The 24972-nt window shown below is 44.6% G+C and overlaps 2 protein-coding genes across 5 annotated transcripts; both read left to right on the forward strand.

The window, feature by feature from the left end:
* The first annotated feature begins 1059 nt into the window (after positions 1-1059).
* Positions 1060-11766, forward strand: LOC104639821 (pancreatic alpha-amylase-like). 4 transcript variants are annotated; one of them, XM_075760074.1, is made up of 11 exons: positions 1060-1152; positions 2667-2882; positions 4461-4607; positions 7117-7314; positions 8831-9061; positions 9974-10107; positions 10195-10317; positions 10465-10564; positions 10779-10900; positions 11011-11136; positions 11453-11766. In XM_075760074.1, exons 2-11 carry the CDS (start codon positions 2715-2717, stop codon positions 11640-11642), a joined length of 1539 nt encoding a protein of 512 aa, XP_075616189.1. In that variant the 5' UTR covers positions 1060-1152; positions 2667-2714; the 3' UTR covers positions 11643-11766. The 4 variants fall into 4 exon arrangements, with proteins under 4 accessions (XP_075616189.1, XP_075616190.1, XP_075616193.1 ...); XM_075760075.1 differs by lacking the exon at positions 1060-1152 and adding an exon at positions 3404-3453 and having other exon boundaries at positions 2672-2882; XM_075760076.1 differs by lacking the exons at positions 1060-1152; positions 2667-2882 and adding exons at positions 2949-3046; positions 3404-3453.
* Positions 11767-16564: 4798 nt separating this feature from the next.
* On the forward strand, positions 16565-21064 carry LOC142602771 (pancreatic alpha-amylase-like). The gene is given in 11 exon segments (XM_075760079.1): positions 16565-16752; positions 17355-17501; positions 17709-17906; positions 18640-18870; positions 19268-19330; positions 19332-19402; positions 19490-19612; positions 19763-19862; positions 20077-20198; positions 20309-20434; positions 20751-21064. Coding segments are annotated over 11 exon segments (1539 nt in total). The 5' UTR covers positions 16565-16584; the 3' UTR covers positions 20941-21064.
* Positions 21065-24972: the final 3908 nt, after the last annotated feature.

The following is a 24972-nucleotide window of genomic DNA, read 5'->3' on the forward strand; positions in this document are numbered from 1 at the left end:
TCTGCAAAGTGTAGTTAAGGTGCATGCAGAAACAAATGGTTTCTAGCTAAATTATCGTTATGACAAATAGTATCTTGGAAAAGTCACTAAGACGTGTCACATGTTACATAATTTACATCTTTGTTATCCCTTCTCGTCTTTGGAAGTTGACAGCTAAGAGAGGACCTAGCGTCGAACTGGGAATCGCTTTTCCTTTATTATTTTCTAAGACATTTCCAACTGCTTCCAGTTTATTCCTGAAATGTGTCTCCTGACTTGATACAAGACTGAAGAGAACACCTTTGCCACTGTAAATACTTTGGTTTCCTTAAGTAGCTTACGTTGCTACTGTTCCTGTTGTAGGACAAACGCTTGAGTCCTGCAACTCCGACCTGTGTCTTGCTCCACCCTAGCAAGCAGTTTCTGGCATGAGATCCTTTTGTGTCGTATACAGACAAATATTTACTCTAGTTGTGGTTTTGACTGTTCCCAGAGAAAAGAAACATTAGTCTGATAATGACAAACTCCATTTGTTACTTTGTATGGCAAAGCCACTGTAGCAACATTACAGTAGAAAATAAAGCTTAATCCACTGTAGCCCTCAAAAGATGTGGAACCCTTCCTTGTACTACTCTGGTTTTAGTCTGTATATGGATAGAGCCACTTCACAAAGCTTTGTGACTCAATTTATTGCACATAGAAAGGTAACATGCAGTATGTCCTAGCACCCACGTTCAGCTACAACTACAGACCCAAGCTATGAAAATATTGTGTAAAAAGCCAACTAAGTAAACTTTCAAAGCAGTGAAGTCGGATAACAGCCAAGTGATGCTATACTCAAAAGACAAAAATACTTTAAAAAGAATGTATATGCAGAGAGTTTTCCTTTCTCAAATTTCGAGAACAAATATATTCCAGAATGTAATTTTATATTGGATCAGCACAAGCACGTGCAATATAAAGCTTTTAGATAAACCAGTTTATTTTCCCATATAGCAATTTTCGGGAGGCTGAGAGCCTGCAGCTCGCTTCCTCGGCCGGCGGTGCGGGGCCTCCGCTCCCGCCGCGCCGCTCCGCCCCAGCGGAAGGGGCTGGGCTCCCGTCGCCGCTGCCCCGGCGCGCCGGGCGATGCTGCTGCACTCCGCCGGAAATGACGCAGGCCAGTCACAAAATGTACGTATTGAGTTCTGCTTCTCACAGGCGATAAACAAACGCAAAGTATGTGCTGAAGAGACCAGGCAGGATTTGTGGTCGGTAGAGCTGCTCCTGACGGGGGTTGTGCTGTCTCTAAAGGAGGTGCCGAGGCGGAGCTGCTTCGTCTGTGAGAAACATGCCGCTGCTGGGGGAGGTTCTGCGGGGAGTGACTAGAAGTTCACATGGCAGCTACTTTCCTGTAACAGCCTTAACATCTGAAGGTTCAGCAGGCCGGTGCCAAACCTCTCCCAAATGTAAATATTGTTGCTAGTATTTTGGAGATAGCAGCCGAGTTCTGTACCACGGACTTTAACCCAGCAGAAGACAAACTGACCTGAGTTCTCACATTGTCCAATAGCAATAGCGTTCTTCAGCAACAATTCTTTCCCGTGTTCTTTGAATTGCAATCAGTTGTGCTCTCTCTCAGTCCATAAAAGAATACAGGCCTCTTACTTTTTTTCCAAGTTTCAAAAGCATTTTGAATCTAGAGCTTTCAGAGTGCGTTGAGGATTTCAACATCTCCATTCTCTTATCATTGCTTGTACTGAAGCCAGAGTAGCCGTAAACCTATTTCAAAGAAATTAAAAACTACATTCAGTCTCCGCTTCAAGCAGTAGGCCTTGGATTGGAGCTGGTTGGGTTAAAATATATGATTCTTGCTGCTTTGTGTACTTACTGCTGTAAGTAAAAATAGCCAATCTGATAAATGGCTTGTCTCGTCAGAGAAGATTGAACTTTCTTGGCTCGTTTTCTGTTAATGTATAGTCTTCCTACCAGGGCAAAGAAGCATTCGTTTATGGAAATGGAAGCACGTAGAAAACTGCTTACAGCTGAAATTTATCTGTGTACTCTACCAAAGGTGTACAAGTAAATAATTTCTTGAAAATTGTTTTGTTCACAAGCAGAAAAACAAGTTAAATTTACCAAACGATTCCTTCTCAATAGCTCTGACTGCCTGTGAAGTACAGTGACAGCTGATAGCAACAGGCTCTGGAAGGCAGGTTTTACATTTTATAAACTGGCATATTTTGTGCTTCAACGTGCTCTAAAGAGTGCAGCTCCACTAAGAGATATGGATCATCCTTTCCTTGAAATAAAAATGAGGGTCATTTTGTAGAAATCGTGCAATGTTTTATATAAACTTTTGTTTGGGTATCTGTATCATAGCAGGTTGGAGTTTTCAGCAATCTTACACATCAAAATGAGAAATGAAATGTCTGTTTCAGTCTATATAAGTACTCCTTTGCCTTTTGGGGTTGTTTTTTCTTTATACTAATAAAAATACAACTTCTGCACACTAGAGACAGCCTGTATTAAACACATCTAAATTTTAACTTCAGAAAAACAAAGTTACTGTTAGTACGGGAGGCTGATATAGCTTAGATAGAATCCAGTTATCAAACAAAATTATAATTAAGATAAATAAATATGATACCAGAGATGGGCATTTATTTTTAAACGTATTTTGTAACATGTACTTTCCTCTCTTGCAGGAAGATAAATAGGCAGTGAGAAGAGTGCAACTGATCACAGAGCACAGGATGGGGATCTGTTTTCTTCTGTTAATCGTAGGGGTTTGCTGGGGGCAGTACAACCCCAATATTCAGGCTGGGACGACGTCTATTGTACATCTCTTTGAATGGCGCTGGGCCGATATTGCTCTTGAGTGCGAACGCTACTTAGCTCCTAATGGATTTGGAGGAGTTCAGGTATGTCTGTTCCTATCAGTAGGTAGTAAAATTGCTACATAGATGATAATTTGTTTTTCAGAGAAAATGTTCAATTCACCAAAGGACAGGTACTGAGACAGAAAAATAGAATTTGGTAATGGAAGTAGTAAATGCTGACAAATATATTCTTCAGCCATCAACATGTAAGCATGAATTTATTTCATTGCTCCAAAGCACATGTTTTACGCTCTGTGATATTACGTTTAGATGAATTAGAATTGCATATCACTGGCTAAATCTTTTTTTACTGCTGTGAAGTGTAACCTCCGTCTATCTGCTCAGTATTACTTAAATCAAGGGAAACTCCTAAGAGCTAGATAAACATAAAATGAAACTGTGACTGAAAAAAGGGGCTTCCAAAGAGAATGCCAATGTGTTCTGAAGATTTTAAATAAATAAATAAATATAAAAGGCTGCTAATTGTGTTCACCCAAACTGGCGAGTTTCTCTCTGTAAAGACTAGTGTTAGAGTAAGCCATTAAGAGACCCTTTCTTTGCAGGAACCTGGCTTGAGCAGGCAGAAATGAGCTGAATGCAGGTTCTATGGGAGGTGCGTCGATGTGAATCTGTTCTATCTGAACAACGGACACGTGTTCCTGTGGAACCAGTAGTGTCAGCTGGGTGGGGCAGTATGGCTGGAGAGCAGTCACCTATTAAACTATTTCAGTTTGATTGTCAGATTGCTCAGGAAAAATTGGCAAGAGCAGTCTGCCTATCTCTAGTAGCCCAGGAGTTTGCAAGTTGGCCTAAGTGAGAACCTTCCCATAACTTTCAAATAAGGCATCTTTTCTTTGCCACCTTCTTTCCAGGCACACAGGCCTGATTGATTTTTAAACTGATTTCTCAGACTATGGTATACACTTGGATATCTTTTTAATCCATGCTCTGACAGCGTCTCAGAAAGTTTTTTCAGATGCAGACTTGCTGAGCTGGTCACAAAGGCAAGGCAGCTAAGGTAGGCTGCAGCCTAGGGATCTTTGTGAGAAATGGTGGGATCAGGTGGTTATGCCCAGAGACTTGGAGGTAACAGCAAAATCTCGTTGCCTGAAAAGTGTCCTGAAAAGAGTTTATAAAAGGAAGAGGTATAGCTTATCTGGAAACTGTGACAAGTCTCGCATCAAGAACTTTTTTAACCAAAACATTACAAAAATGGGAAGTTGGATCAGTTTTAAGGCCAGGATCTTACGTCAGTTGTTCTACAGTCAGTACATGCCTGATTCAGGGCTATCTCTACTGACCTAGTCCTTCAGATTTCAGACCCGTCTTTTGATCTTTGAGGCCTGCATTCACAAAGATAACTAGGATGCTATGTCCATAGACATTCTTTTTATAATGTATTTCCACCTGCTGCAAGTCCAGGCCTAAGTCTTTTATTTCCAGCACACTACAGTGTGCCTACTCAGAGGATGCTGAGGCTCTATGTGGGTTAGGTATTGTAAGTGTCTTCCATTAAAGGGACCTGATTTTCTATTTTTATATTCTTTCTCTAACAATACTAGACAAACAAATAAAACATTATTGGTATCCTGTTACCACAAGACTCCATCTTATTCACAGATTTCACCTCCAAATGAAAATGTTATCTTTACTGACCCCTGGAAACCATGGTGGGAAAGATACCAGCCCATCAGCTACAAGCTGTGCACACGATCTGGAAATGAAACTGAATTTAGAGACATGGTGACCAGGTGCAACAATGTTGGAGTAAGTGCTTGAAAACCTTCTGGTGTTAACAATGCAAGGACAATCAGTAATTTAGAAGGGAGGACATGGTAGCACTCAAGTGAAGATCGGGGTTTTTTCATAGAATCACAGAATAGTTTGGGCTGGAAGGAACCTTTTAAAGGTCAGGTAGTCCAACCCTCCTGCTGTGGGCAGGGGCATCTTCAACTAGTTCAGGTTGTTCAGAGCCCCATCCAACCTGACCTAGAATGTTTCCAGGGATGAGGCATCTACCATCAATTTGAGCAACCTGTTCCAGTATTTCAGTACCCTCATTGTAAAAAATTTCTTCCTTGTCTTCCTTATATCTAGTCTAAATCTACTGTCGTGGTTTAGGCCCAGCCGGCAGCTGAGCACCACGCGGCCGCTCGCTCACCCCTCCCGCAGCATGATGGGGAGGAGAAGTATAACAAAAGGCTTGGGTTGAGATAAGGACAGGGAGAGATCACTCACTAATTATCGTCACAAGTAAAACCAGACCACACTTAGAGAGGAGATTCATCTAATTTATTACTAAACAAAACAGAGTAGAGAAATGAGAAATAAAATCAAGTCTTAAAACACCTCCCCCCACCCCTCCCATCTTCCCGGGCTCAACTTCACTCCCGGCTTCAACCTCCGCCCCCCTCAGCGGCACAGGGGGACGGGGAATGGGGGTTACGGTCAGTTCAGCATACATTGTCTCTGCCGCTTCTTCATCCTCAGGGGGAGGACTCCTCTCATCGTTCCCCTGCTCCAACATGGAGTCCCTCTCACGGGAGACAGTCCTTCACGAATTTCTCCAACGTCTTTCCCACAGGCTACAGTCCTTCACAAACTGCTCCAGCGTGGTCTCTTCCATGGGGTGCAGACCTTCAGGAGCAAACTGCTCCAGCGTGGGTCCCCCACGGGGTCACAAGTCCTGCCAGCAAACCTGCTCTGGCATGGGCTCCCCTCTCCATGGGTCCACCGGTCTGGCCAGGAACTTGCTCTAGCACGGGCTTCCCATGGGCCACAGCCTCCTTCAGGTGCCTCCACCTGCTCCAGCGTGGGGTCCTCCATGGGCTGCAGGTGGAATCTTTACACCCCCTCATCCTCCCTCCATGGGCTGCAGGGGGACAGCCTGCTTCACCATGGTCTTCACCACAGGCTGCAGGGGGATCTCTGCTCCGGCGCCTGGAGCACCTCCTCCCCCTCCTGCTGCACTGACCTTGGTGTCTGCAGAGTTTCTTACATCTTCTCACTCCTCTCTCCGGCTGCAAAAGCGCTCTCTAACTGTTTTTTTCCCTTCTTAAATATGTTATCCCAGAGGTGCTGATGGGCTTGGCCTTGGCCAGCGGCGGGTCCGTCTTGGAGCCAGCTGGCATTGGCTCTGTCAGACACAGGGGAAGCTTCTAGCAGCTTCTCACAGAAGCCACCCCTGTAGCCCCACCTTGCTACCAAAACCTTGCCATGCAAACCCAACACATCTAGCCTCTTTTAGTTTAAAACCATTACCTTCCTATCACAACAGGCCCTGCTAAAAAGTTTGTCCCCGTCTTTCCAGTACCCCCTTCAGGTACTGGAAGGCTGCTGTAAGGTCTCCCTGGAGCCTTCTCTTCTCAGGCTGAACAACCCCAGCTCTTTCAGCCTGTCCTCATAGGAGAGGTGCTCTAGCCCTCTATTTTTCTGGCCCTCCTCTGGACCCACTCCAACAGGTCCATGTCTTTTCTGTGCTCAGGGCTCCTGAGTTGGATGGAGTACTCCAGGTGGAGTCTCATGAGAGCAGAGGGGCAGAATCACCTCCCTCGACCTGCTGGTCATGCTGCTTTTGATGCAGCCTGGGATACGGTTGGCTTTCTGGGCTGTGAGCACACGTTGCCAGGTCATGTCCAGCTTTTCATCTACCAGTACCCTGAAGTCCTCCTCAGGGCTGCTCTCAATCCCTTTATCTCCCAGCCTGTGTTGGTACCGGGGTTTGCCCCAACCCATATGCAGGACCTTGCACTTGGCCTTGTTGAACCTCATGACGTTCACATGGGCCCACTTCTCGGCCGTGTAAAAGACCTTAGAGAAGACCAGATAATGACATCAGTAGCTCTACCCTTGTCCACTGATGTAGTTGCTCCATCATAGAAGGCCACTAGGTTGGTCAGACAAGACATGCCCTTGGTGAAGCCATGCTGGCTGTCTTGAATCACCTCTCTGTCCTTCATGTGCTTTAGCATAGCTTCCAAGGATGATCTGTTCCATGATCTTCCCAGGCACAGAGGTAAGGCTGGCAGGTTGGTAGTTCCCAGGGTCCTCCTTTCTACCCTTTTTAAAAATGGGTGCTATGTTATCTGCCTGTCTGTTGACATGCATGTTGTATCACCATTGATATATGTTAATAAGAGCTAAATTTTAAATAAAGGGTTGGGAGAAGCAAGCAAGCAGAAATAGGGGGATAGGGCGGGAGGTAGAAGAGAGAGAGAAGATTAATTATGGGCTCTGTGGGAAGGAGCATTCTCAAAATGTGAATACTGTTCTGTAGGTACATATTTATGTGGATGCAGTAATCAACCACATGTGCGGAGCTACTGCTGGTGCTGGCAACCATGCTACTTGTGGAAGCTATTTCAATGCAAAGACTGAAGATTTTCCAGCTGTGCCATATTCTGGCTGGGACTTTAATGATGGTAAATGTAAATCTAGAAGTGGAGACATTGAGAATTATCATGATATATCTCAGGTAAACCTGGAACTATAAATATATTTTTCATGTATATCTGTTTCTGGGCTGTGATTTCTTTGCTCCCCTTTACTGTCAGACATTTTTTAAAAACAAAACAGAAACCCTCATGGAAAACGATCCAAATTGATAATAGAGGTTAGTGTTACTATCGAGAACAGCACTTCTTAAACGGATAGATCTGCTTAAGCTAATGGCTCAATTTCAGAGTTAGACAAATGTGCTTAGGTTATTATAAAAACAGTTTGAAGCTCATAAAATCTAATTAGGGATTATGGGGGGTTATTAATGGGGGTTTTTCATGTTTTAAAAAAAGCAAGAGTTGTTATTTGCCTCTTACTGTAACTTGGAAGTTTTCTTTGGTCTCAATTTCAGGAGAGAATAGGATTTCATAAAGAAAAATAATAACGCTAGGATCTTTAAATTCAACCTTCTGTGTAGAGATTTCTCTTCCTGGGCATCTATCTGTTCCTCTACATCAGATTATGAGGTCCCGACTTTAATTTTTCATTCTGTGGTAGTTTTATTTTATAAAGATAAATACCTGTCTGTCTTGAATAATGTCTTAGGCCTTTCAAACGCGTTTGATCTTTCCTGAATCTGAGCTGAGGGGAGAGGGTTTTAGAGAAATGGCAGAAGAAGGGGAGACTTTAAATGTCCCTGAAATCTTGAGCAGTTCTAAAGGAGCATCTTTGTAGCCAATTCTTTAGTACAGTTTGCAACATAGGCTGATGACCTTGTGCAGCAGATGTGCATAGCCATGGAAATCCATTGTAAGAGGTATTAAAAAAAAAAAAGGCATTTCAGTATATTCAGGGTATTCTTAAAGTATTCTTTTGATGAAATCAATGCCCATCATTTTGTATTTATAGGAAACAAAGTCAAAAAGGGCACAAAACCCAAGAGGTTAATGTTTTGTAAAGCTATAATAAATCCAGACTTTTAAAAGATTTAGAAATATAATTTTTAGAAATCTTTCCTACATCAGAGAAGAAATCATAGAACCATAGAATACTAGATTGGAAGGGACCTCAAGGACCATTTGATCCAACCTCTCTTGGCAAAATCTCCATCTAGACAAAAGCACTGTCTAGACAAGATGGCCCAGCACCCTGTCCAGCCGAATCTTAAGTGTCCAATGTTGGGAAATCCCCTACTTCCCTGGGGAGATGAGTGCACTTGAAATAGTAATGAATCTCTTCTTTAATACACTGGAGCAAAAATAATTTATCGTATTTTTGCCCTATACTTGCATTAAAAGGCTGATCATAGATTTACTGGTTTGACTCTCTGTTTTAATCCTTCAGCACTTACAGCTGTGTAAGCTGGTTGAATGCAGACTTCTTAATGCTCCTTCTCTGTAGATGACTGTCCAAGGCAAAGATATGCATGGTGAACAGTGTTTAGTGAAGGTTTGATTTGGTATTGTAATGTAGGTAACAAAATTCAAAACATATGTAGAACACTACATTAATTTACTAGGTGAAAAATGTTTCATTTCAGAATCTTTATATAGGTCCGAGACTGCCGCTTGTCTAGTCTTCTTGATCTGGCCTTGGAGAAGGACTATGTACGCTCAAAAGTTGCTGAGTACATGAACTACCTCATTGATACTGGTGTAGCAGGCTTTCGAATTGATGCTGCCAAGCATATGTGGCCTGAGGATGTGAAGGCGACTTTAGACAAGCTGAAATATCTAAATACTAACTGGTTTTCTGCGGGAACTAAAGCTTTCATTTACCAGGAGGTAATCTCTTTTTTTTTTTTTTTTTTTTTTTTTAAATTTTTAATTGTACTTTACAAACATTTTTTGCAGGCACAGACTGGAAGCGATGCTTTGCTTGAGCTGGGCCTGAGCAGCTTTCAGATTTAAGATCTATAGAAATCACCATCAAGATTTAATGACCATAATTTACAAATGTGTAATCTCTCCACAAATGGTAATTGACATGCGAAATGCCCCAGTTGTTTTGGACCTTCTGGAACTAGGTAACCTGGAAATTTCACTTAAGATGAAATTTCTTGCATCAAAGTTGGTGTAAAAATTCCACTGGTTGAAAAAAGAGATTTCACTCCCAGAATTTTAAATTCTGGATAATAAATTGCAACAGAAGATATAAATGGTGATTATGGTCTGAAACTTTGTTTTCCAATGCCATAACTAGCATTACTTCACATTCCGAATTTGTGTTTTACGTTTGAATAACAACTCCTAACAAGATCTAAGAAGCGGATGGTTGTTGGTATCAGTCAGCAGAAGTTAAAGTTGCTAGACACATTTTAGTAAATCAGTATGTTTCCTGCAAGCTCTAGGGCAAATAGTGAGACATTATTTATCTACATAGTGAAAGGAGTTGCCCATGTGCTGGAAGCAGAGGCACTGGTGACTAGACTAAACATAAAGTTGGTACAGCCCAAGCCCTAATTATGCAGTAGTGATCAATCAGGGTAATGAGATTTAGGATGGAGACAGAAAACAAGTTCATAGCTAGACTGAGATAAAATTAATAAAATAGCTTTAAATACAATTTTGCAAGAAAGCCAAATACTATAATTAGCTCAAGTAATGCCTCTTCCTTAAAACAATGCTTAGGGTAATGTCTTTTACATGTTTGGGCTTTTTTAAGTAGAAAAGAACGCACTGTCTGTCCCGTACCAGGTAATTGACTTGGGCGGAGAGCCGATCAAAGGCAGCGAGTACTTTGGAAACGGCCGAGTGACAGAATTCAAATACGGTGCAAAACTGGGGACAGTGATCCGCAGGTGGAATGGAGAAAAGATGGCCTACTTAAAGTAAGGATGAAGGTGCTGTGACTTCTCTGGGGTACGCTGGATACACCAGTTGACAGGGTGGCTTCAAGTCTTTGTGTTTTCGGCTAGGAACTGGGGAGAAGGCTGGGGCTTTGTGCCTTCCGACAGAGCCCTGGTCTTTGTGGATAATCACGACAACCAGCGGGGCCACGGGGCCGGTGGAGCTTCCATTCTAACCTTCTGGGATGCCAGGTAAGGGATTGCTCTCGTCTGGGTGATGCCTCGTCCTTCTGCGTGCTTGTCTATCTGTTCTTTAGCACGGTTTCTCTTTCCACGTCTCATTACCTTTTTTTTTTTTTTTTTTTTTTTTGTGCGCGTGTGTGTGTGTCTAACAAACAGGCTTTACAAAATGGCAGTTGGTTTCATGCTTGCTCATCCGTACGGGTTCACGCGTGTGATGTCAAGTTATCGCTGGCCAAGATCTTTTGTAGATGGGAAGGTAAGCTTGTAATGCTGAAGCTGTATTTGTGGTGAATAAGGATCAGAAGAGAGCCAGAGCAGCAGTCCAGAGCACTGACATTTGTTAAGTGATTTCTCTGTCCCATGTTGGGTCTCGCAGGTGGAAATGTGATGCTCCACCTGGCTTTTCTCTACAGGCAGGCTCTCTGTATTTTCAGTAGGAAGTATTATAGGTCACTTCTTTTGAATAACAGGACGTCAATGACTGGGTTGGACCACCAAGCAACTCAGATGGATCAACAAAGCCTGTTACAATCAATGCAGACACTACCTGTGGCAACGACTGGGTCTGTGAACATCGTTGGCGTCAAATAAAGTAGGACACTGTGTAGGAAAAAATAAGTAACAGCAGTTGCTTTTGCTTCATGTTCCTCGTGGCTTTAGAGCCCCGGCAGCCACAGTGACAGCCCTTCCTTGTATTTTCAGGAACATGGTTATCTTCCGTAATGTGGTGGACGGTCAGCCTTTCTCCAACTGGTGGGACAACGGCAGCAATCAAGTAGCTTTTGGCCGTGGTAATAAAGGCTTCATCGTTTTCAATAATGATGACTGGTAAGTCAGTGGGAGAGACTGGGTCCCCAGGGAGAAACATAGCATCCCTCATCAGCAGTACAGAAGGGAAGGGGAACGTCCTCTTCTCCTGATCAGAGCGATCCCTGCACCCTGAGCTAGGATCATTCAGTTGCATGCCAGGTCCAGAGAGCCAAAACAGGAGCATAGAGAGCGAAGCAGGGATAGCATCAGAAAGCTCACACCCTACATTGCCCTTCAAAGTAAGGCAGTAGTGTCAGGTTCAAAATCCTATACTCAGTTTGAAATATCTGGTTTGGAAACAATGGATAAACAGCATTCACTTCTTTTCCCATAGGAATATGAACGCCAATTTGCAAACCGGACTGCCTGCTGGTACCTACTGTGATGTTATTTCTGGACAAAAGGAGGGCAACAGATGTACTGGAATACAGGTGTATGTTTCTGGAGATGGAATGGCTAATTTCCAGATTAGTAACAGTGCTGAAGATCCATTCATTGCAATTCATGTTAATGCCAAGCTGTAACTCAGGAGAAATGTCCTTCTCCGTTTGGTCTGTGCATTTACTGTTTCCCCATATGCAATTCCCTGGTATTTGAGGATGAGTGATTCTCCGTATCTAATGAATAATAAATGGCAATCAAATTGAAGAGTAATGCTTTTTCCCTTAATGAATTGGATTGTAACTTTATCGCGTCATTATTAGCGGCAGTGCAGTTGTGGGTTTTAAGGCAATGCAGCACTCCGTTTCCCAGGTCACAGAAACATGGGAGAAAATAACATAAACACCCACCACACACACCACACACACCCCCCCACCCCCCCCCAAGCCAACACCTGGGTAAGCTTAAACGTGGTCTTTCCAAGGCCGATACGCAGACACACATCTGTATCCCAGAGCAACCACGTTGTGGGCAGTCGGCTATGAGCGGTGCCTACGCACACAGACGGTTTATCCGATTCTTGCGACAAGCCAAACCTGGGGTCTGGGTCAGCAGAGGAGGCTGGGCCGTGCAATCAATTGTTCCAGCCTATGACATCAGTCAAGCCAGCGGGTTGCCTGGTTGACAGTCAGCTTGTGCCTGTACACATCAAAACCCCAGACCTTCCACCGTTAGCTCCAGCGGCTTGCTGCAAACGAACATTCGCTGGGGCTGTTCCAAAGGTGTCTGAGAAGCGTGCTGTATATCCCAGCATCGTTTCGACCTCGTGACAGTGGCCGAAGCACAGCATATTCTTGTCTCCGAGGTGCATTAGTCTTGCTTATTCTGTAGTATCTCCGAGAACTACGCAGACAGAGCACAGACTTGGCGGCTTTCCCAATTTCCGTGTCAGCCGTGAGAAAATGCCAAGGTAAATGCAAGAGCACAGCCCGTGCTTTAAGTCTGAATGCCTGCTTGGCCAAAAGTACTCCTTGTGACCCAGTCTGCAGGGGCAAATGGAAGAGCAGTGCTGTGATTTATTATTTTTCAGGTCAAGGGGCGCTGTTAAGGGCCTTTTCCCTCTTGTGGTGGGAGAGCAAGTGCAGGGTGATGGGGGCAGATACTGGCTCTCAACGTGCCCAGGGGCTCGGAGTGCCTGGCGAGGCAGTCATGGTGTGGGAGGAAGGGGCCAGGCAGAGTCTCTGGCCCTGAGGCTGCACCCACCGCCTGCCTTCCTTGCTCTCTGTGGCCAGCACCACCTTGCTGAGGGCAGGGGCCCTGCTGGCAAAATGCAGCCCCTGGACCTGCTCACTGGAGCAGCGTCAAAGATTGGGAGACCCATGTGGCAGGATGTTAATAGCCACTGCAAACCTGTCGTTTGCCACCAGGGTCAGGTCAGGGAGCTCTCGTGCCCCTTTGAAACAGACTGGCTTCACTTTTTGTCTCACTCTTGTTTGTGCAGACTGGGGTAGCAAAAGGATGCGTTCACATCCATCTTGTGCTAGAACATCCCTGAAGTCAATTTTCAGGAAAGCCGCTTTAAAAGCGTGATATCTCACGTAGTGCGTGGTAGTGGCAGTATCCTGGCAGCTGAAAATTTATAATCAAGACAATGAATACATCTCTGCTGTGGCAACTGGCACGATTTTTTTAGTTCCTACAGCTCTGACAGCTTGATCTTTTGTTGTACTGGCTCTTTCTCTGCTTCTCCAAAACCACCATTTGCCACCCTGCCTGGGGTTCGCAGCGAACTTGCTCTGGCAGATACCACTGAAATCTGAGAACTGTTTCTCTCCTGAGAGGAGGACGATCTCAACTTTGTAACGTTATGATACTCACCTGTCTGGTGAGCAGCAATAAATGTAGACATGTTCTCTGGTTGTTTTTTTTTTTAGAAGACGTTAATTCAGGTCTAATATCTCTAAGTGAGCATCTTTAAGACTGTCATCTCCCTTAGTCTTTCATGTTGTTTTTAATAACCTGTCTGGGAATGATTGAATGCCGCGTTTAATACACAGGCATGCTTAAATGCCTTTTCATACCCTTCAAGCCATTGTTATGACAGAGCACAACAATATTGATTACTCATTTGATCAAGCTAAGTAGCAGTGAGGTTGATGATTGCATTTAGATTGCTCTGTGTCAGAGTCCAACACTCTGAACAGCTGCTTGTAGCTATTCCACGTTTGGAGAGTGTAATGTTTAGTATCAAATTTACTTATTTGAAGATAACTGATGCTAGACACTTTTTCTGACTTAGCAGAGTGATACGAAATACACTGAACTCACAATACAAATACAATTTACACTTAGCATAATATAACAATTGCAATATACAGTTCAATCACATGATCTCCATTACTAGTGTCTATAACGCACTCACCGTCAGGATGCTGGGCGTCCCCAGTCACCGGAAAGGAACATGTGGGTTGGAACCAGCTAAAGCCCATTACTGTCTTTGAAAATCTTTTGTTAGTTGTTTAGGTTTTTTCCTAATCTCTGTTGCGCGGAACCACGTGTACACGCTTCCCCATGCTGGCCTGGCTAAACCAGGGAGATGGTCACACTCGTAATTAACTCAGGGAGAACCAGTTTCACTGCTGGCTGATGCACTCAACTGACATATCTGTTTATCTAAAATAAAGGCCACCCTCCAGCCCTCTTTGTGTGAGCATTCTGTGCAACACCTGTGGACAGTCACGGGCTGCATTATTCCCTGAGCTTCATGGGCAAGTCACCCTTCCCAGTGTCCTCTGAGCCTTCTTCCTTTGGAGGGGTTTACTGGCCAGTCATGTGCTGCTAGGTCTTGTGTATGCATTGACGCTGCAGCAGTGTATTGGGAATACGCTGCCGTTGCGGCACCGTGTCCATTGTCTATTCGATTGACAGAGCTGTGCTCTGACCACACGGGGACATATAAAAGCAAGCCTGCTTTTTTTTTAGGTTTGCAGTATAAAAGCTTGCAACTAAAAGGGTCTCGTTTCAATGTCTTCTAGCATTCACATCCTCCAATTCCTCACAACCAGGTTTCCAATGATACTGGAGGATCAAATGGATTAAAACATGGGATTTCAAAACAAAGCCACGCCCCGCCAATGTCTCGGCCGCCCAAAGCTTCAAGTCCCCTAACAGCCCCCCAAAAATCAGAGCCAATTTGTTAGGCACCTGACATCATTGTTACCATGCCGAAAGAGATGCTATGTTTGAAATGGCTCAGTAAAAAATTTCTGCTTGGGGTTATACTTCAGAAAGAGTCATAAATTGTCAATGCTGGACGGCCACCTTCTCTCCTGCCCTCATGCCTTTCCTCAGCACGCTAAATCACTGCAGCCTGTTCAGCTTGAGCTGCCGAATAGCCTGTGACGTGAGGGCTCGCAGTCCCCTTGCCGGTGGGTTGGCCAGCCATTGCATCGGGCTATCAAGGATGGGGCCTTACTCTCCTTGGCTGACAGCAGTGTATTTCAGTAGAAAAACGCATGTCATTGGAAACTGGATGTTATGCAGTGACATGCTATCGCATCAATGGAACCCCACAGGGAATGGTGATGTGACAAGGAACCTCAGGCACCTGTAGTTGCTCTTGGTAATATTGAGGAATGGGGGGTGTGTCCGTTCTCGCTGAATTGGTAATCACAAGGTGCAATCATCTCACTGGCTCCTACACTGCTAGTGAATAGGCAAGGTCATTCGCAGTCATTTAGTATTTCATTGTTGTAGTGGAAAAAGAGACCTTTGATAAGGTATATGTGGTATGAAAATGAACAGGTGGGCAAATGAGACTTGCTTCTGCGTTTCGTCCTTGAAGACAAATTCTGGGAAAGAGAAGGATGCATGTGACATATTCAGTGGTATGGCTAGTTTCAGAAAGAACATACTAGCGGCATTTCAGGTACAAAGTGCACTGAAGTTTCTTTTCTCTTGGAGTAGATGTGCCATTTTGTGGACTTTTTGTTTCTCTCCTAGATATTCATCAAATGTCAGGGATTTTTCTGGTCTTCGTATTCTCTCAGAGCGTTGTTTTATCGTTAGCATGACAAGCTTATTCACGGAGTGCTGTTGCTGAGACCTTGATCTTGTAAGTCAGTCAGTTCCAAATGAAGACCTGAAATCACGTCATGAGCAAAAGTCAGGGTTTTGGGGTGTTTTTTTTTTTTTTTTTTGAAGGAGGAGGAAATTGTAGGAAAAGCCAGAAGGGACTTGGGCAACAGCTCTGGCTTTCAAGTTCAGTTTTATGTCAGGCAGCTAAAACTCATCTGCATTATCACTTTACATCTGATTTTGGGTTTCCTTCCTTGACTCAGATGATTCATTGGTCATTTCAAGTGAGAATAAAATTTATGCAGAGTCTTTGCTGGCGAGGAAAACACTCGCAGCTCTGATCACTTTCAATCAGGTTGAGCAACAGTTGCTCTGCATGACCGTGTGAAGAAAACCAGTAACAGTTCCTAGGAGGGACTGACTGGGCAATGACGCTAGAAAAACTTCAGGCATCAAAAGGGTTCGGTTTCTAGTTACCAGCATAATTCATCTGGTGATGACCCACGATGTGTTGTGTGATCTGTTATTGACTGCAAGAGGCTGATCAGGTATCCTGGTCTGAGCTCTCGCTAACTCTGAGATGCCTCTGAATGCTGGCAAACTCATTCATTCTTCTAGAGCTGTTAGATTTCCAGTTGTCTTTGAATCACCTCCCTTTCCTTTTACCTTCCAGAGCCTATATGTGTTATGTTTTGGAATACTTTTCACAAAGTATCCTTTGTTTACAAGATTGGAAATAATAGTACAATTCTGAATTTGGTTGCACTGCTCACCTAGTGCTTGGTTTATGATAAGGTCTAATCACTGTGAAAAGGTATTTTATCTTCAGCTGTTGGGAAATCCAGGAAAAAAAGAAAACAAACCAGAAGAATGATAGCAAGCTAGCCAGCCAAATAATAACTGATAGCATTGATCTATGTGAATTGCGACAGCTGCAATAGGAACTTTGTCATCTTGCGGGAGTATAAATTGCCAGGGGAGAGACCGCAGCCTTTTACCGAAGGCATCATGCAAGTCCTTCTCCTACTCGCAGCTGTAGGGTTTTGCTGGGGGCAGTACAACCCCAATATTCAGGCTGGGACGACGTCTATTGTACATCTCTTTGAATGGCGCTGGGCCGATATTGCTCTTGAGTGCGAACGCTACTTAGCTCCTAATGGATTTGGAGGAGTTCAGGTAAGTTGTTTCCTCCGAGTAGGTAAGAAAATGGCGTTGTAGCATTTCATTAATAAATCAAACTGCCTGACTCGGAGACAGACGGCTCTCAGTAACTTTGGTGCTGGAAAGCGGCGAATGGAAGCGGTAACTGCTGTTAGATGCAAGCCTAGAGCCTTTCAGGGACAATGAGTGATACTGTATCTCTAGCAGATCAGTTACAAAGGGGCATGCTTTCCTCTGCAAGGCTTCCTCTGCAAAGCTAAATTTTCCCCTTTACCTGGTTCTGAGAGAAGTGCATAAGCATTGAGTTTTGGCTTTCCTAAAGATGTCACTATTCCAGGTAAAAGTAATTCCTGTGGCTTCAGCCCCCCATGCACGTGTCCTTGAAAGCAGGCCCGTGCTGGACCTGGGCAGCCCACAGGAACAAGAAAAGCCCACTTCTTTCTTGCCAGTCTACAAGACGGACACCTCACAGACCTGAGCTTATGCTGTGCGAGAGAAAGACTGGGTTGGGTGCTAGGCTGCCTCTGAGGGCAGAGGTGCCGAGTGCAGATTTTGCCCTTAAAATGTTGAAATAAAACCAACTGATTTCTTATCAAAGTACATCATTTCATCTGCAGGTTTCGCCTCCAAATGAAAATATTGTCATTACTAACCCGAACAGACCCTGGTGGGAAAGATACCAGCCCATCAGCTACAAGCTCTGCACTCGATCGGGAAACGAAGATGAATTCAGAGACATGGTGACCAGATGCAACAATGTAGGAGTAAGTGCCTTGAAAATCTGTATCTGCTAGGGCAAGGAGTGTTGTATCAGCTGAGGGAAGTTACTGCTGCTGTCCTCAAAGGAGGCATAAACTGAGAATAAACTGAAGGGGGGAAAAAAGATCTCATTAATAGTGATGTGGTAAAGCTCTGGCTATTACGTCACCATCATTACAAAACACACTGAAATGCCCTTTTTGCTTTTCCAGGTTCGTATTTATGTGGATGCTGTTGTCAACCACATGTGTGGGGCTGCGGGTGGCTCAGGCACACATTCTACCTGTGGAAGCTATTTTAATGCTGGGAATGAAGATTTTCCAGCTGTGCCATACTCTGGCTGGGATTTCAATGATGGGAAATGTCACACTGGAAATGGAGAAATTCAAAATTATGGTGATATATATCAGGTAACAGTCTCTGGAAAAAGTTCGAAATCTTTTTCCCTTTCTCTCTTTTTTTTTTTTTTTTTTAACCTGTTGTGTAAAGATTACAGTAAGGACAAAGGAAGTAGTTTCTCACAAAACCTGTGCTTAGTCACCTAACAAGTGAATGAAGTAGCAAACATAGGTACAGGAAAGGCACGCGTGGTGCAAAATATTCTACGCACTGAGAAATCAAGAACCGCCCCCACATGTTTCACGTGGGCATGTGCAGAAGTTTGCTCCTGAACTGAGCTCAGTGTACTCAGCTCAGCCGGTGAGCTCTTTCTCACAGCTTGTAAACCCAGCTGATCACGATAAGGAGCCCCCTTGGAAAATTGACAGCAGTGCAAGGTGGTACCCTGGCTGAGCAACTTCCTCCTTTTCGTAGATGGAATGTGTGGCAGTTCTTCCTCAAGGATACAGCTCTTCCTTTGGCCGTTTTGTAACAATACACCACGCAGTTTCTCATCCTCAGCTCTGATGCCATCTGCACAGGAGGTGATATCCTTCACCAACTGTCCTAACGTCATTATTGAGCTGTATAGCAAATTTACCTAGGTCTTGGTGCAGACCTTGGCATAATTCTCTTCTATGCAAATTAGCTATCCAAACAGAATTGATTTTATGGCTCGAAACACGCAAACATTTCATTGAAAGCTTTTCCAAGCTGACAGAGTGGCACCTCAAAACTTTTTCTTTTTTCTTCCCCATCACACAGGTCCGGGATTGTCGCTTGAGTGGCCTTCTTGATCTGGCCCTGGAGAAGGACTATGTACGCTCAAAAGTTGCAGAGTACATGAACTATCTCATTGATATTGGCGTAGCAGGCTTCCGAATTGATGCTGCCAAGCATATGTGGCCTGGGGACATAAAAGCATTTCTGGACAAGCTGAAAGATCTAAATACTAAATGGTTTTCTGCAGGAACAAAACCTTTCATTTACCAGGAGGTAATCTCCATGTTTTTTTCCTTTATGGTTGTCTTTGGTATCTCTTTTACCTTCCTCCTTCAGAGGAACGGCGATAATACGTCTTCGTCCAACTTTAACCCAGAAAGAGCTAGCCATTTCTTTGGAGCAGCCCTGCCAGTATAAGTAGTTTTGCTTTTTAAAAATGCCTCCACAACAGATTTTCATTAGACTTTACACTTTCTCTCGTCAATCATGTTTTTACTTGTGTTCATCATGTATTATACCGACTTTGGATTGATCTACACAGCAGAAATAAACATACTTCAATATTTTTTCTCTCAAAATATAAAGCAAGAACTAGCGCTGACGAATGTATACTGTATTTCTGGTCTCTGTGAGACAAGAACAGATGCACAGTTTCTCCTTCGTGTACCAGGTCATTGACTTGGGCGGAGAGCCGATCAAAGGCAGCGAGTACTTTGGAAACGGCCGAGTGACATGAATTCAAATACGGTGCAAAACTGGGGACAGTGATCCGCAGGTGGAATGGAGAAAAGATGGCCTACTTAAAGTAAGGATGAAGGTGCTGTGACTTCTCTGGGGTACGCTGGATACACCAGTTGACAGGGTGGCTTCAAGTCTTTGTGTTTTCGGCTAGGAACTGGGGAGAAGGCTGGGGCTTTGTGCCTTCCGACAGAGCCCTGGTCTTTGTGGATAATCACGACAACCAGCGGGGCCACGGGGCCGGTGGAGCTTCCATTCTAACCTTCTGGGATGCCAGGTAAGGGATTGCTCTCGTCTGGGTGATGCCTCGTCCTTCTGCGTGCTTGTCTATCTGTTCTTTAGCACGGTTTCTCTTTCCACGTCTCATTACCTTTTTTTTTTTTTTTTTTTTTTTTTTTGTGCGCGTGTGTGTGTGTCTAACAAACAGGCTTTACAAAATGGCAGTTGGTTTCATGCTTGCTCATCCGTACGGGTTCACGCGTGTGATGTCAAGTTATCGCTGGCCAAGATCTTTTGTAGATGGGAAGGTAAGCTTGTAATGCTGAAGCTGTATTTGTGGTGAATAAGGATCAGAAGAGAGCCAGAGCAGCAGTCCAGAGCACTGACATTTGTTAAGTGATTTCTCTGTCCCATGTTGGGTCTCGCAGGTGGAAATGTGATGCTCCACCTGGCTTTTCTCTACAGGCAGGCTCTCTGTATTTTCAGTAGGAAGTATTATAGGTCACTTCTTTTGAATAACAGGACGTCAATGACTGGGTTGGACCACCAAGCAACTCAGATGGATCAACAAAGCCTGTTACAATCAATGCAGACACTACCTGTGGCAACGACTGGGTCTGTGAACATCGTTGGCGTCAAATAAAGTAGGACACTGTGTAGGAAAAAATAAGTAACAGCAGTTGCTTTTGCTTCATGTTCCTCGTGGCTTTAGAGCCCCGGCAGCCACAGTGACAGCCCTTCCTTGTATTTTCAGGAACATGGTTATCTTCCGTAATGTGGTGGACGGTCAGCCTTTCTCCAACTGGTGGGACAACGGCAGCAATCAAGTAGCTTTTGGCCGTGGTAATAAAGGCTTCATCGTTTTCAATAATGATGACTGGTAAGTCAGTGGGAGAGACTGGGTCCCCAGGGAGAAACATAGCATCCCTCATCAGCAGTACAGAAGGGAAGGGGAACGTCCTCTTCTCCTGATCAGAGCGATCCCTGCACCCTGAGCTAGGATCATTCAGTTGCATGCCGGGTCCAGAGAGCCAAAACAGGAGCATAGAGAGCGAAGCAGGGATAGCATCAGAAAGCTCACACCCTACATTGCCCTTCAAAGTAAGGCAGTAGTGTCAGGTTCAAAATCCTATACTCAGTTTGAAATATCTGGTTTGGAAACAATGGATAAACAGCATTCACTTCTTTTCCCATAGGAATATGAACGCCAATTTGCAAACCGGACTGCCTGCTGGTACCTACTGTGATGTTATTTCTGGACAAAAGGAGGGCAACAGATGTACTGGAATACAGGTGTATGTTTCTGGAGATGGAATGGCTAATTTCCAGATTAGTAACAGTGCTGAAGATCCATTCATTGCAATTCATGTTAATGCCAAGCTGTAACTCAGGAGAAATGTCCTTCTCCGTTTGGTCTGTGCATTTACTGTTTCCCCATATGCAATTCCCTGGTATTTGAGGATGAGTGATTCTCCGTATCTAATGAATAATAAATGGCAATCAAATTGAAGAGTAATGCTTTTTCCCTTAATGAATTGGATTGTAACTTTATCGCGTCATTATTAGCGGCAGTGCAGTTGTGGGTTTTAAGGCAATGCAGCACTCCGTTTCCCAGGTCACAGAAACATGGGAGAAAATAACATAAACACCCACCACACACACCACACACACCCCCCCACCCCCCCCAAGCCAACACCTGGGTAAGCTTAAACGTGGTCTTTCCAAGGCCGATACGCAGACACACATCTGTATCCCAGAGCAACCACGTTGTGGGCAGTCGGCTGTGAGCGGTGCCTACGCACACAGACGGTTTATCCGATTCTTGCGACAAGCCAAACCTGGGGTCTGGGTCAGCAGAGGAGGCTGGGCCGTGCAATCAATTGTTCCAGCCTATGACATCAGTCAAGCCAGCGGGTTGCCTGGTTGACAGTCAGCTTGTGCCTGTACACATCAAAACCCCAGACCTTCCACCGTTAGCTCCAGCGGCTTGCTGCAAACGAACATTCGCTGGGGCTGTTCCAAAGGTGTCTGAGAAGCGTGCTGTATATCCCAGCATCGTTTCGACCTCGTGACAGTGGCCGAAGCACAGCATATTCTTGTCTCCGAGGTGCATTAGTCTTGCTTATTCTGTAGTATCTCCGAGAACTACGCAGACAGAGCACAGACTTGGCGGCTTTCCCAATTTCCGTGTCAGCCGTGAGAAAATGCCAAGGTAAATGCGAGAGCACAGCCCGTGCTTTAAGTCTGAATGCCTGCTTGGCCAAAAGTACTCCTTGTGACCCAGTCTGCAGGGGCAAATGGAAGAGCAGTGCTGTGATTTATTATTTTTCAGGTCAAGGGGCGCTGTTAAGGGCCTTTTCCCTCTTGTGGTGGGAGAGCAAGTGCAGGGTGATGGGGGCAGATACTGGCTCTCAACGTGCCCAGGGGCTCGGAGTGCCTGGCGAGGCAGTCATGGTGTGGGAGGAAGGGGCCAGGCAGTGTCTCTGGCCCTGAGGCTGCACCCACCGCCTGCCTCCCTTGCTCTCTGTGGCCAGCACCACCTTGCTGAGGGCAGGGGCCCTGCTGGCAAAATGCAGCCCCTGGACCTGCTCACTGGAGCAGCGTCAAAGATTGGGAGACCCATGTGGCAGGATGTTAATAGCCACTGCAAACCTGTCGTTTGCCACCAGGGTCAGGTCAGGGAGCTCTCGTGCCCCTTTGAAACAGACTGGCTTCACTTTTTGTATCACTCTTGTTTGTGCAGACTGGGGTAGCAAAAGGATGCGTTCACATCCATCTTGTGCTAGAACATCCCTGAAGTCAATTTTCAGGAAAGCCGCTTTAAAAGCGTGATATCTCACGTAGTGCGCGGTAGTGGCAGTATCCTGGCAGCTGAAAATTTATAATCAAGACAATGAATACATCTCTGCTGTGGCAACTGGCACGATTTTTTTAGTTCCTACAGCTCTGACAGCTTGATCTTTTGTTGTACTGGCTCTTTCTCTGCTTCTCCAAAACCACCATTTGCCACCCTGCCTGGGGTTCGCAGTGAACTTGCTCTGGCAGATACCACTGAAATCTGAGAACTGTTTCTCTCCTGAGAGGAGGACGATCTCAACTTTGTAACGTTATGATACTCACCTGTCTGGTGAGCAGCAATAAATGTAGACATGTTCTCTGGTTGTTTTTTTTTTTAGAAGACGTTAATTCAGGTCTAATATCTCTAAGTGAGCATCTTTAAGACTGTCATCTCCCTTAGTCTTTCATGTTGTTTTTAATAACCTGTCTGGGAATGATTGAATGCCGCGTTTAATACACAGGCATGCTTAAATGCCTTTTCATACCCTTCAAGCCATTGTTATGACAGAGCACAACAATATTGATTACTCATTTGATCAAGCTAAGTAGCAGTGAGGTTGATGATTGCATTTAGATTGCTCTGTGTCAGAGTCCAACACTCTGAACAGCTGCTTGTAGCTATTCCACGTTTGGAGAGTGTAATGTTTAGTATCAAATTTACTTATTTGAAGATAACTGATGCTAGACACTTTTTCTGACTTAGCAGAGTGATACGAAATACACTGAACTCACAATACAAATACAATTTACACTTAGCATAATATAACAATTGCAATATACAGTTCAATCACATGATCTCCATTACTAGTGTCTATAACGCACTCACCGTCAGGATGCTGGGCGTCCCCAGTCACCGGAAAGGAACATGTGGGTTGGAACCAGCTAAAGCCCATTACTGTCTTTGAAAATCTTTTGTTAGTTGTTTAGGTTTTTTCCTAATCTCTGTTGCGCGGAACCACGTGTACACGCTTCCCCATGCTGGCCTGGCTAAACCAGGGAGATGGTCACACTCGTAATTAACTCAGGGAGAACCAGTTTCACTGCTGGCTGATGCACTCAACTGACATATCTGTTTATCTAAAATAAAGGCCACCCTCCAGCCCTCTTTGTGTGAGCATTCTGTGCAACACCTGTGGACAGTCACGGGCTGCATTATTCCCTGAGCTTCATGGGCAAGTCACCCTTCCCAGTGTCCTCTGAGCCTTCTTCCTTTGGAGGGGTTTACTGGCCAGTCATGTGCTGCTAGGTCTTGTGTATGCATTGACGCTGCAGCAGTGTATTGGGAATACGCTGCCGTTGCGGCACCGTGTCCATTGTCTATTCGATTGACAGAGCTGTGCTCTGACCACACGGGGACATATAAAAGCAAGCCTGCTTTTTTTTTAGGTTTGCAGTATAAAAGCTTGCAACTAAAAGGGTCTCGTTTCAATGTCTTCTAGCATTCACATCCTCCAATTCCTCACAACCAGGTTTCCAATGATACTGGAGGATCAAATGGATTAAAACATGGGATTTCAAAACAAAGCCACGCCCCGCCAATGTCTCGGCCGCCCAAAGCTTCAAGTCCCCTAACAGCCCCCCAAAAATCAGAGCCAATTTGTTAGGCACCTGACATCATTGTTACCATGCCGAAAGAGATGCTATGTTTGAAATGGCTCAGTAAAAAATTTCTGCTTGGGGTTATACTTCAGAAAGAGTCATAAATTGTCAATGCTGGACGGCCACCTTCTCTCCTGCCCTCATGCCTTTCCTCAGCACGCTAAATCACTGCAGCCTGTTCAGCTTGAGCTGCCGAATAGCCTGTGACGTGAGGGCTCGCAGTCCCCTTGCCGGTGGGTTGGCCAGCCATTGCATCGGGCTATCAAGGATGGGGCCTTACTCTCCTTGGCTGACAGCAGTGTATTTCAGTAGAAAAACGCATGTCATTGGAAACTGGATGTTATGCAGTGACATGCTATCGCATCAATGGAACCCCACAGGGAATGGTGATGTGACAAGGAACCTCAGGCACCTGTAGTTGCTCTTGGTAATATTGAGGAATGGGGGGTGTGTCCGTTCTCGCTGAATTGGTAATCACAAGGTGCAATCATCTCACTGGCTCCTACACTGCTAGTGAATAGGCAAGGTCATTCGCAGTCATTTAGTATTTCATTGTTGTAGTGGAAAAAGAGACCTTTGATAAGGTATGTGGTATGAAAATGAACAGGTGGGCAAATGAGACTTGCTTCTGCGTTTCGTCCTTGAAGACAAATTCTGGGAAAGAGAAGGATGCATGTGACATATTCAGTGGTATGGCTAGTTTCAGAAAGAACATACTAGCGGCATTTCAGGTACAAAGTGCACTGAAGTTTCTTTTCTCTTGGAGTAGATGTGCCATTTTGTGGACTTTTTGTTTCTCTCCTAGATATTCATCAAATGTCAGGGATTTTTCTGGTCTTCGTATTCTCTCAGAGCGTTGTTTTATCGTTAGCATGACAAGCTTATTCACGGAGTGCTGTTGCTGAGACCTTGATCTTGTAAGTCAGTCAGTTCCAAATGAAGACCTGAAATCACGTCATGAGCAAAAGTCAGGGTTTTGGG

Source organism: Balearica regulorum, chromosome 8 (genome assembly GCF_011004875.1).
Source record: "Balearica regulorum gibbericeps isolate bBalReg1 chromosome 8, bBalReg1.pri, whole genome shotgun sequence".
NCBI classification, from domain to species: domain Eukaryota; kingdom Metazoa; phylum Chordata; class Aves; order Gruiformes; family Gruidae; genus Balearica; species Balearica regulorum.